This window comes from Buceros rhinoceros, unplaced genomic scaffold (genome assembly GCF_000710305.1).
Source record: "Buceros rhinoceros silvestris isolate BGI_N320 unplaced genomic scaffold, ASM71030v1 scaffold29795, whole genome shotgun sequence".
Lineage (NCBI taxonomy): Eukaryota > Metazoa > Chordata > Aves > Bucerotiformes > Bucerotidae > Buceros > Buceros rhinoceros.
The window spans coordinates 17834-30105 of NW_010413939.1; the positions used below are offsets into that span (position 1 = coordinate 17834).

Consider the following 12272-nt stretch of genomic DNA (forward strand, 5'->3'; position numbering starts at 1 on the left):
TGCTGAAGGAGTGGAAAATGCAAGTCCTGTGATGAGATGGTCCTCAATAAATACAGCTTAATTTCAGCCAGGAAACTTGAGTTTGTAGTCATGGGAGCTTTCAGACAGAACTCTGAAGTAGTGTGTTAGTTTTGGGCTCAGAAAGATGAGCACTTCTTTTGTTCTAAAATGCATTTGCAAGAAATTTCTCCTTTTGGGGCCAAGCGCTTTATCTGCAGTTTGCACTTGCCAATACTCTGTTTTGTAGAGAAACAACATCTGTACATGATTGAGAGTGGCTGTATCCAAGCTGGTTTGCCTGCTTGTTTTGCAAAATGCAATCTCTGCTACTCCAGTTCCAAATGTAATCCCAACTATGCAGGCAATGCATCAGAGCTGAGTGGGAAGGGTCAAGAAAATTCTGGACTTTATTGGTGTGGATCCTGGGACAGCTCAGGACAGAATTCAGCGTGGGGACAAGTCTGCCACAAAGGGATCGCAACCTTATTCCCCAAATCCTGGCAATACAGACAGGCAAAAATACGGCATGGAGGGGGATGCGTGAACATCTCTGAACGCAGGGCTGTAGGATTTCAGCCACAGAGTTTCAGAAGGAAAAGCCAGTGGAGCGTGTGCCAAACTGAACGCAGGCTCTAAGAGGAAGACTGGGTGAAGCTGCTGACCAGTCCAGGGTTAAGATGGTTCTACAAAGCCCAGCAAATGCCTGCCCTAAGGCTGCTTTCTCCACCCTGAGAGGAAGCCTCGCATTTAGCAGCTGGCTATGCCAAGTGAGGTATAGATTGTATGTCTGCAATGAGGAAGCCTGCTGGTCAGAAAGAGAAGATAGAGAGGGGAATAATCTGGCTGTAGTCAGGCTTGCTGTGGTTCTGATTTTTCTAGCTCACAGGCTGGGTGCAGAAATCAAGCAGGCATCTACAAGCTTAAACAGCAGAATGAGAAATCTGGGATGCTGAATTATACCCCCAAAGCTGTGCCTCGTCGATGACCACCATTCGGTCAGCCTAGCTCGCTGTTATGATTAATGCAGGAGAAATCTGGAACCAAGCAACAGTGAGTCAGAATTACAGCAGCAGCTGTGCCAGGGCCCTTGTCTAGGGACAAGACAGCTGACGGGGGCTGTAAAGCTGGCTGGAGAGATACTTGAGGAAAAATGAAGGAAATAATGACTGCATGCTCTGCACAAAGAGGCTTTCTGTGACCTACAATTAAGTGGAAGGAAGGAGGTGTGATTCAAAGTGATTGTGGTTTGCAGGAGTTAAATTTAACTGTGGTCCGAGTGTACGGTCAAAGGAGCGTCCCAGTTCTTGTTCTCAGCTGCGGGTATAAAGCCCCAGTGTGTTACGCTGGCAATAGTCTGTCGCTTTGACACTGCTGTGAACCCGCTCCCTCCTGCCAAGCTCGAGCTGTCCCGTGAACATGGCAATGTGGCTGAGCGGTGCTGGTCGTCACTCGCTGGTTCAGGTGTGCAGGTGGACTGTGCTCTTGCGGAGTTACCTTCACAGTGTGTCAGGCTCTGAGAACTGGATGTTCCTGGCACCTTCCCGCTGTAAAACCTGAGCGAGCTGGTGGTGACCGTTGTCCTCAAGAGTTTTCTGCCACTGTGGATTTGCCTGCCCTGTAATTCGCTCTGGGAAAGTTTTCACTTGTTTTTCGTCCAAGAATGGGGTTGGGTTTTTTCAGTCCACGTCAGGAGCAGGCTGTTACGCTCATGGAGTATCCATTTTCCCGTGAAACTCAAGTTCTTGGCAAAATATCGTTAACTTTTGTTGTTCCCTCTTGCTAATATTGACTCCAGTTGTTGAAAAGTTCCTTCCCAACCTGTTCCGCGGGCAGGACTTGTGGATTTGATGGGTTCCGTGGCTCCTGCAGTCAGTCACGTGCTTTTTCCAGGATCAAATGCAGGCGGAGGGTTGCACTTGTTTCTGTATGGACTGTTCTAGCATGAAATCGGAACCAATTCTAGGTTGGAGTTAAAACTTTCACCCAGTGATATATTGAGGTTGACAAATCAGGTGTTGATTTTGGTTAAGATGACAGGAAAAAATCGTTTCTAACCTGTGGTTGATATGTTTCTTCCCCCTTGGGATTTTTTTTGACGCAGCTGGCACGAGCCACAGTACGAGATCCCAAAACCGGTGTCCTAACAGTGGCCAGCTACAGGGTATCCAAAAGGTAAGTGTGGAGAAGAGTGTAGCTTCAAGGGGTTTGTGCTTAACAGCTGTCATCTGCTACCTGCAGCAGAAGTCTTGAGCTGCTTTGCGTGTCGCCAAAGCTCGCACAACAAATGGCTCTCGTGGCCACCCAACTGAAGGCAGAAGAACCTTCCTGCCTTGGGAAATGGGTGGTTGTGGTTGGTATTTCAAAATAACACAGGTCAATCCTTCCCTTGTCCTAGCTCGTGGTTGGAGGAAGATGATGATCCTGTTGTGGCCAAGGTGAATCAACGAATGCAGCAGATCACAGGGTTAACAGTGAAAACAGCCGAACTCCTGCAGGTTGGTACGCTTGTCCTGTCGGACCGTGCTGGGAAGCTGAGCTGCTGGTCAGGGTGGTTGGGTGCCTGCCCTGTCCCTCCTGGGTGTTCTCTGGTCTGACTACACTCATGGCGAAGGTGAGTTAGGTGGTGTGGGGTGTTCCTAGCTGCTGCTCGCTGTAAGGACCTGGCCCTGTGCCGATAGAAAGCCTGGCTGGCTCCTGCCCTGTCCCTCCTGGGTGTTCTCTGGTCTGACTACACTCATGGCGAAGGTGAGTTAGGTGGTGTGGGGTGTTCCTAGCTGCTGCTCGCTGTAAGGACCTGGCAGGTAGATGTTTTCCCCTTGTGTCAGGCACAGAAGGATGAAGATAACAAAGAAATAGAAGATGCCTTTGTGCAGGCAATGGTGATTTATCAGTTTCTTCTGAGGGAAGTGCCTGCCACTTATTTTCAAGTCTGCAAAAGTTGAACCTTCTTCCTAGTTGGAACCTGCCAAAGACCCAAATATTTTTCATAGTCCTGCTATATTCTCATAGGAATCCTGATCTTTGGCTGTTGGTTGGGGAGAGGCAGGAGAGTAGAACCGGTACAGCCCTGCCAGAATAGCTGTGCCTTGGCCTGTTTGCTGCTTCTCTTCCTCCATCCTCCTTGAATTCCTGGTTTAGAGCCTGGTTGAAGTGCAGTAACCAGGTAATTGTGTAGTGACCTGGGGACATATTAAGTGCAGCCTCAGAGAAACTAAATCACACGTTCGTGATGCTTTTAAGCTACTGTGACCCTTCTGTGGTCCTGGATGTGCCTGTGTGTAAGAGATCATACACGTGTGACGTGGAATCTAATTCCATCTCCTAGTTTGGACACACGTGCTAGAGAATTACACGTACTCAGCTCCTTCCTCTTCAGAGCAAGCGTGTGGTAAGTATTGCTGCTGATTCACGTTAAAGAGGTTGTTGCAGTGTAAGAGGAGTGCTGCCATTGAAGAGCACTCGGTACTGAGAAATACTGAGTGAAACCCTCAAACTCTGAAGGAGAAAGAGCACTTAAACTGTTTCTCATCCTCAAACCTCAGTTCTGGTGATCTAAAGAGAAATCCAATGTCTTGCAGATAACAATCTTGCCACAAAGTGCTGTTTGTCAAAGTGTGTTTGGGATTTCTGAGAGCAAATGCTATTTTCTGCAGCAGACACTTGCATTTCAGTGGATGTTTATGCTTCCTTCTTCCTTGCTGTAGGTTGCTAACTATGGAATGGGAGGGCAGTATGAGCCACACTTCGATTTTTCTAGGGTAAGATTGCACTTGCAGTTGTTATTTTTGCTGGGGGGAGGAGCAGTTTGAGAAGACTGACACTTTTCTGTTAAAACACCTGATGTGTGGCCCTGTTGCATGGATGGATGATGACTTGAAAAACCTTTGCGCTGCTGCCTCTGCTGAAAGTTCAAGAGAACAATGAACAAACTTGCCTGCCTATCTCTGTCCCCTTGGCTCCTTGCACAGTATTCACTAGGAGATAGTCATGCAGCACTTATATGCTCTTTCCATTGCTTTGAGGTGAGGTCTGCAAGCCCTGGCTTGTGAGTCTGCCTTGTGCTATTAGGCTTCTGAGTTCAGCAAGGTTGTCCCAGTCCTCCTTTGCAGGAGCTAGTGGAGGAGGAGACATCTTCCCTCCGAAACAGTAGAAGTTATGGAAATCTTCACAGATCATACAGCCCTTCTGGCAAAATCTTCAGTGTGTGTGGCTGCAGCTATAGGTTCTGAAGAGGGTTTCTTGAGTCCGTGCTGTAGTGAGCAGAACTTGGAGCTGGTGGGTGCCAGATCCTCACTAGGCACTAGAGGGCTCTGCCTGGCAGATGACAGCTCTGGTTTGCTCTGAGTGGGGAGAAGAGGAGCAGATTCTTCAGTGCTGCCCTAAACCAGTGTCTAAGCAACTTAATCATACTGCAGAGCTATGGTGTCTGGCAACTTCACCTATGAAATCCATCTGATGCTTTAGTTGCCAGTACAGCCATGGCATTTCAGTGGAATTTGGCTGAATTCAGGCTGTCCTAGTGGTTTTACCTGGTAGAAGGGATTGCTGCAGCCAGAGCACAACCCAATAATTGGGTTTAAGCTGCCCAAGTTTAAAAAAAAAAAAATTTTACAAGAGAAAAGTTCTGAACTTCACCACTGTGGAATCTCATTCATTAGCTTTGGCTTATTGAGAGGATTTGCATCTTAACTCTAAGGCTGCTTCGTTTCCTGAGTCAGGCAAATGTTCTTAAATTTTCTTCGAAGCCTTTGAACTCAAGGACCTGAGGCACCAAACTGGCCAGCGTGGACTTTACTCTTGGATTAGGCAGCTGGAACAGAGCTCCACTTGGAACGTAACCTTGGCTGCTGCCACTGGTTCAGCCAGGGCCGTCTCGGAGTCTGCCCTGGTGCTGGCCCGCTCCTCCAGGCTCGCTGTGCATCGCACGTTTCGCTGGTGAGGGACACGGGTACTGCTGTGTCTCCCCACCTCGCAGCAGCCTTGCAGCTTTTTGTCCCCTGGCAGTTCTCAAATAGGGACACTTCAGCAGTTACAGCTCAGGTTTTGTTGGGCTCCGCAGAAGTTAGAGAACTCTTCTGCTGTTGAAGGTCAGAGCCGTGCCCTGGGTTTGGCAGTGGTGGCAGAAACCAGGGAGTCCCCTATATCGCAGTGCTCTGATGTTGGCTCCTGTGGGTTGAATTTGCATATGCAAATGCAAGAGCCTTTGTTTTCTTTTATGAACCCATCTCAGGAGAGATGTTTCATTTCTTGAAACGTACTTCAAGCAGGTTGATAACATCTTAAAGATGGTGGCTGTGGTTTTCCTTGCCGTTTGTCTTTTCTAAGACCAATTCCTTCTCTTTAACTGTGGAAGCTTTTTGGGTTTGTGTGGAAGAGTGCACCTTCACGGCTGAGAGTCCTTCCTGACTGTGAGCAAAGGAAACAAACTTCTAATTGTGTGTTTTTGAAGGTGGGAGGAACATGTTGGTATTCTAGATGTTCCTTTCACTTCTCAGCTGGCACCAACATGATCTTATACTTCAACAAACGAAACTACAAAGATTCCTGCAGAGTAAAGACAGCTTGCTCTTTTTGATGTGGTCTTTAGTCAGTCACCTGAAACAAGTTCAGCACTGCTGCTCCGCAGTTGTGCCTGCTAGCAAAAAGTGCAATTTCTCTCCTCATGACAGGATTTTGTTGAGTCTCTACTGCACCTACAAATACCTAGTGTGTAATTGAAAGCCCTCTGAAGAGGAGTGCTTTATACTCACCTCAGCTGTTGATCTCAGACCAGTGTCCTGTACAGTAAAGTCCCGTTAACTTTACATAGACAGCATCTGTGCCACAGGCCCCAGAAACATCCCCCCTGTTCTGCCCCGAGCATTGCTTCAGTGCTACTTCTCCTCCCAGCACCCCAGAGCTGCGCGCATGCAGTGATGCACCCTGGCTGCAATCGCTGATGGCTTCATGGCCCTGTATCGATTGTCCCCTTTCTGTTCCAACTCTTTAAACTGGGCTTCAGGGTCTCTGTGGAGCTGCACATCGGTAACTCTAGTGTGAGCCTGTCTGGAACGCGGGTTAAAGTTGTTGTCTGTTGCAGCGACCCTTTGACAGCACACTCAAATCGGAAGGAAATAGGCTAGCGACGTTTCTTAACTATGTAAGTACCTCTGTTTGTCTGCTGTCTGTGAGCTCGAAGTTTGCAGTTACTCTCATTTAATTTTATAGAAAGATGAGCCAGATGCTTTCAAGCGGTTAGGGACTGGAAATCGTGTGGCCACTTTTTTAAACTATGTAAGTATGATGATCCTTTATGCATTGAGTGTAACTTTAGTGGTGTCTTGTTTACAGCTTGTGCAGTTGGTTATGTGTAGAGATCCCCTGGCGTCTGGTAGTAAGGATTTCATTCTTCTTGCAGCATCAGGTGCTGTCCCATCTGGGCTGGCAGAGTTCTGGTGGTATTAAACCTCAGAACAGAAAATTTGAATGCAGGGCCCAGCTTCCCCTTTTGGCCACTCTACTGTGAATTCTTTGGCTTCACTGTTACCCTCTTGGTGGGAGAGGAGAATTTGGCTTATTTCTCAAAGGCAGGTGCTTGGGGCACTGTTTGAGAACTTGACTATCAGCCGCTTGCTGAGGCAGTCATGTTCTTCCACCACTGTTTGACAGCACTTGATGCTGTGGTCTGTCGGCCTCCGCTTCAGCTGTTTGTCAGAGCTAGAGGCACTGGCGTGGCTGTTGCTTCACCACGTGGAGGAGACATAGCTAATAAACTCCGTGCAACTGGGTTCCAAGTGCAGGGTGAGGAGATGCAGTAGTTGCATGACTTAACAGCCTATGGACCATGTACACTGGACTCGTGGCCGCTGGTGCCCTCCTGTTCTCGTGGGAGTCTTCTGACAAGTTTATGCATCAACCTGTATTACTAGATCAGTGATTAGGATCAGCTAAACCTGAGTGGTACAGCTCCAGATTTGAAGTGCTGTGAAGCAATGTTGCTGACTGGGCTGGTACTTTGAGTGTGCAGAGCAGCTCGAAACAGAACTAGAAATACTTTCAACTTGGTGTGGCAGGGGGAGAAATAATCTCTGAAACAAGAGTCACAACATGATAGGGAGCTGTGAACCCTGCTGTGAAGAGGCTTTCATTTGAAATTGGCTCCATCCTTATTTTGCTTGCTTCTCAGGCTTATGGACAAGCCTTGATTTAGAGCAACTGATAGGCACCTTGTTCCCTGCCAGTTGTACATGGTCAAAGGCGAACCACCCTCATATGTCCTTTGTAGAACATCTCGTATGTACACCAACCTTTACTAAAAAGAGTGGTTGTGTTGCTCAGACATAGGTGTTAACTTGCAGAGTTGCATGCATGTGCTTTCTAGCTGGCAGGGGCAAAAACCTGTGCACCTGTGGCATCTTATGCCCTTTTGTTGTAGGTACCAAGCAGGAGGACACCAGAGTGGTAATAACATCTGCTTTAAACAGAAATCTGAGTTACAACAGGAAACATGGGGTCTAGGGCAGTGTATTGATAGTGGTTTAAATTTGGTGGGAGCTGGATTGGACTCATCTGTTTCTTTTAATTAGAATCTGATCAAAAACTTACTGAGATCAGTGGAAAGCCTTTCTGTTCTTAATGGGAATGTTTCCAGGAACTTCAGCAGGTTTTGGATCAAGCCTTGAATTTATCATGGATGTGTTTGTTTCCAATGTATTCTACATAGTTAAATTCATTCCAGTGCAGAAGGGCAAAGCATAGAGAGATGCTTTTCTTTAGTCACAAAGCTGTATGCATTAAAGCTTGAGATGCAGAGGTGTAACATCCCTGGTGAGCACCACAGGAACAGTGCAGAAAGGAGGCTTGCTAAGAGTTTGTATAGTTTTTGAAGTGGTTGACCAAGATGCATAAACTAATTTATGAAAATCAGTTCCAAAGACATGGTTTCAATTGGAGGAAACATGTGGTTTAACAGACACTTACTCGTTTTCCTAACTGGATCATAAGCTGGAATGAAATGCTTGAAACTGCTTTACTCTGAAGTCCTCTCCTTTGTTGCAGAGTATGAGCTGATTAATACTCCAGGTATGTGACTTCAGGGCGAATTCCTTGTGTGGTAGATTACATGTAATCTAGACTAAGTGCTGAACGAAAGCCTGTAACAGCAGGTGCTGTTACTTCTGCAGTTGGTGCTGGTTGAAGCCCATCCCTTCCTCATTTGTGCCTCTCGTAGAGGTGAAGTAGCAACCTCTCTCTGTCAGGGCTTGGGGCGCTTTAGCTTGTGGGATGGTTGTACAAAAAGCATTGTAAATGGACAGAGATTGTGGACTTTGTTTTCTCAGATGAGTGATGTAGAAGCTGGAGGAGCTACAGTTTTCCCAGATTTTGGGGCAGCAATATGGCCCAAGAAGGTAAAGCCTGTTTATGTGTTTTTTTGCATTTCCCACCCCGTACTGTGACCCAAATAATTGTTTCGGCGAGGCTGTGACTGACCTGGGTCTGGTATCACTTTTCAGGGAACAGCAGTGTTTTGGTACAATCTTTTCCGAAGTGGTGAGGGCGATTACAGAACCAGGCATGCGGCTTGTCCGGTGCTAGTTGGCTGTAAGTGGGGTAAGTACCACTCCTTGAGGAACAAAACCTGAGGGAAGGCTCGTGTGTGGGTGAAGCTGGTGATAAACTGAACTGTTACCACAGCACTTAACCTGGGGGTGGCCATTTGACCACTGGAGTCGCTTGGCCGCGATGACATCTCCCACGTTGGTACCGTGTCATATTAAGCAGCTGCGTTGTTCAGCCGTAGCTTTTCTGCTGGGTTTGGTTTGTGTCAACGGCAGCACAAAGTGCGGAAGAATGTCACTGGGGTTGTGTCACTTGAATTGTCACTTGACTAGGATCAGGTCTGTTGCTACAAAGATTTGTGTGTGGTTTTACTGCAGAAGGAGGAGAGCTCCTCGTAAGGTAACGATGTCTGGACACTGGGAATTTCTGTGAACTGCTGGAGTCCATTCCCACACCCGCCTCCCCCAGCCTCCAAGGTATTCCCCTGGAGAGCCAGTGCTGGTCTGGGATACCAGACCCAGAGTCTACCGTGCTGTTACTGTTGGCCCCACGGTTGTGCGGTTGGAAAGATCTGTTCTTCCCGTGTCTTTCCCGTTGGGTGGGTAGAGAAAGACAAGCAGGATCCTCAGGCTGAGAGAGGAGATTTTCCCTGAAGTAACTGTCTGGATTGCAGGTGAGACACACACTGGCTACGTGGTGCTAGCTAATTTCACGTCCTTTTTCCACAGTTTCAAACAAATGGTTTCACGAAAGAGGAAATGAATTCTTAAGACCTTGTGGGAGAACAGAGGTTGACTGAAACCCAAGCTGCTGCAGGCCTTCGGTTGTCTCCTTTTCTACTGTTGTTTGTTCCGGTTCATTTCTAAGAAATGACCCATCTTATTCTCCAACAGTCCTAGCACTTTACCCACAAAGGACAACAAACCATGTAACACCTGTGAAAGTAAACGGTGTGTACACATACTCGTGTTTTGGGTGCTGTTGTTTTCATACCCCTGCTCCTGGCCATCCTCCCTGACCTGCCTTCCGCCCTCCCCACGTCCCCTGTACTGGTGGTGCAAACAGTGCTGTGGGCGATTCGGTGTGTTTTGGGTGCCTGGTCTTGTGCCTTTTGTACCTCAGAAGATTTAGATGTTAAATATTTCTTTGAACCAAAGATGGTTTTTTTAAAGTTTTGTGTACATGTTGATTTTATTGTATTTCTATGGATCACAAGTTTTGAATCAAAAATAAATGTTCTTTCCATAAAGCGGTTCTCTATTCCGTGTCATTAACAGGTCTGTCAGTGCCTGGGTTTGGGGAGCAGCGGGCTTTTAATTCTTCCTTTATTGAGGGCCTGTTGCTTTGTTGCCCTTTTTATGTAGAAAATACCTCATGGTTTTGGAGAGTGGTTTAAGACACAGAAGTGTTGCACCTTGTACTGAAGCTGTGAAGGCTGAATTTGTGCATTGAAGCTACACCGTATGCAGGGAGCAGGCAGGCTGCACGCCTTAATGTCCTTGTGTAGAGTGGAGCGGGGTTTTGTCTCGCCCTTCAGAGAGGCTTTGCCCTTTGAACCCAAGGATTCAGATTTTCCTTTGCCTTTTTTGCTTTGGTAGCACGTGTCTGTGATGGCCACAGGCCAACACATGGGAGGACGGTGGTGTCCGCAGTAGAATGGAAATCCTATTTCTGAATTATATTTCAGAAGAAATGACAGTTAACTGCTAAGAGATGAATGAGCAGAGTTATGGAGAAATAGGCAAATGGGTCAAGTGGAAACTTGCCGTTAGTGCCAGACTACTGTGAAGATATGCCACTGTGAGGGTGGGTTGACTTCAGATCGCTCCCTGACCATTTCTGATATGGATGTGACTTCATGGGAGCGTGGGTGGCCGCAGGTGAACTTAAAGCCAAAAATGGAAATGGGTTTACAGCCATAAATAATTGCTGAGAGACTGACTTGGAAAACGAATATACCAACACCGGAAACCGGCTTGAGAAAGTGGAATAAACTTGGATGACACCGAAACATGCAGTTGCAGTCAAAATTGCCACATCACAAACAGGTTTCCTCTGTACTTCTCCCTTGTGCAACGACTGAACAAGCCAGGCCGAGGTGATGCTTCGAACAGCTGCAGGCAGGGTTAGACCCAACACTCCCGTGCAGGGGGGGAGGCGGCCCTGCAGAACGGAAGGGTTTTACAGGTGAGGTATTGATTTATTGTATTGATGACAACACAATGTGACAGCAATGTGTGTTCATGAGCCCTGGAGTTTTACATGTGAGGAATCTATCAACCTGATAGTTATTGCTTAAATCAGCACTAGGTACATGAGTCCAGTACGGCTTTAATTTTTCTGTTAAACCACTGGCTGAAGAGAGAGGTCTTGGATTGCCCAGGCAGAAGCTTGTTGAGCTCTAGTTGATGCTAGTGAAATGAGAGGAACATCCAGTCTGGAAAACAAGCTTTGTGTGAACCGTTAGAACAGGTAGCTGTAGGAATCACAAGATTTTTTCCTAAAAGCTTTAATGACCGAGCACAGCATAGCTCAGTCATTGCTCTCTAATCTCAGCGCTCCTTTGCTTGCCAGGAATGTTGTGGTTGTTGGCTGGCTCTTCAGAATGCTTCAGAGTTGACCTCTGGTTTTCTTAGTGAAATCTCTCAGCACAACATAAACTTGGGAAATAAGGAGTTTTGCTTTATGGCAAAGTGTTCACCATGACAGCCTCACAGATGCGAAGAGCTGACGGTGAGCCAAGGCCCCCGCCTCTGCCTGGAATGCTTTGGATTGCAGGGCGAGGAGGAGGAATCTACTTGAGACTTTCTGTCAACGTGGTGTGTTGACAGATAAAGTTCACGTCAGGACTCTGGCCAAAAATTTGCACATCCCACTTCAGAAATAGTGCAGTTGGCTGGGAAATACTGTGGTGAACTGTGTTATCTCCTACTGAACTTCACAGGATAACTTCCCTTGCTTGTTTCCTCCAGGTAAAACCCCTGTCCCATTTTGTGGGTTGTCTCCCACCTTGCTCCAGGCCATCCTGCGAGTAGATGTGATGGAGGTGGATGCAGAACTGCCCAAATGTCAGGCTGCTTCGTGTGCTGTGTGCAGGGTTTGCTTCGTGCTAACCTGATCTGAAGAGGAATGACTGCTTGAGAGAAATGAGCACAGGGGATTTGCGGGTGTTCTGGAACCTCCCAGCCATGTCTGTGCAGTCTTATGGTCCCTGTTCTTTCTCCTACTGTTCTAGAAAATTAACAGAATATGGTAATTGGCCTAAAATTAAGCCTATGGTGTAGTTGGGTAGTTTTTAGATCTAAAAGAGAAGATTCATGTGCTGGAACAAATAACCCTTGCTCTCTCTAGGCACAGAGAGCTTCTGCCTGTGTGTCACTGGTATGGTATGTGCTGAAGTGTTCAGACTGAAATGGTTTTTCCCCCAATGTGCTCCTGACTCTTCCTTCCTTCACAGGGTTTAAGGTGCTTAGTACAGATATTCCTACACAGTCCAAGGGCTGACTGTGGACGAGCAGCTGCCAGACACTTTGAAGTGCTTTGGGACCTGTCAGAGGGGTCCCCGGGTCACATCTGTTGGAGTGAGCCTGCTGGTGAGGTCACAGCACTGCTTGGTTTAACAGGGACGGCAGAAAGCAGAGACTAAACTCTGATGGAAAGATGGTCTCTTATCATGGCCTGTGTGGTCATAAGAAGAACAGCCACCCCCAGCCCATGCCAGTAATCTGCATTCA

The 12272-nt window shown here is 47.3% G+C and overlaps 1 protein-coding gene across 1 annotated transcript in view; it reads left to right on the top strand.

Annotated features, from left to right (window-relative positions):
- The window catches only part of P4HA2 (prolyl 4-hydroxylase, alpha polypeptide II), a 19944-nt gene extending 10163 nt beyond the window's left edge, over positions 1-9781 (top strand). The window contains exons 8-14 of the mRNA XM_010136937.1: positions 2102-2172; positions 2396-2495; positions 3705-3758; positions 6080-6139; positions 8319-8387; positions 8493-8589; positions 9267-9781. Coding sequence (XP_010135239.1) covers positions 2102-2172; positions 2396-2495; positions 3705-3758; positions 6080-6139; positions 8319-8387; positions 8493-8589; positions 9267-9337 — 522 coding nt within the window. The 3' untranslated portion in view covers positions 9338-9781. The remainder of the gene's footprint in view (positions 1-2101; positions 2173-2395; positions 2496-3704; positions 3759-6079; positions 6140-8318; positions 8388-8492; positions 8590-9266) is intronic.
- Positions 9782-12272: the final 2491 nt, after the last annotated feature.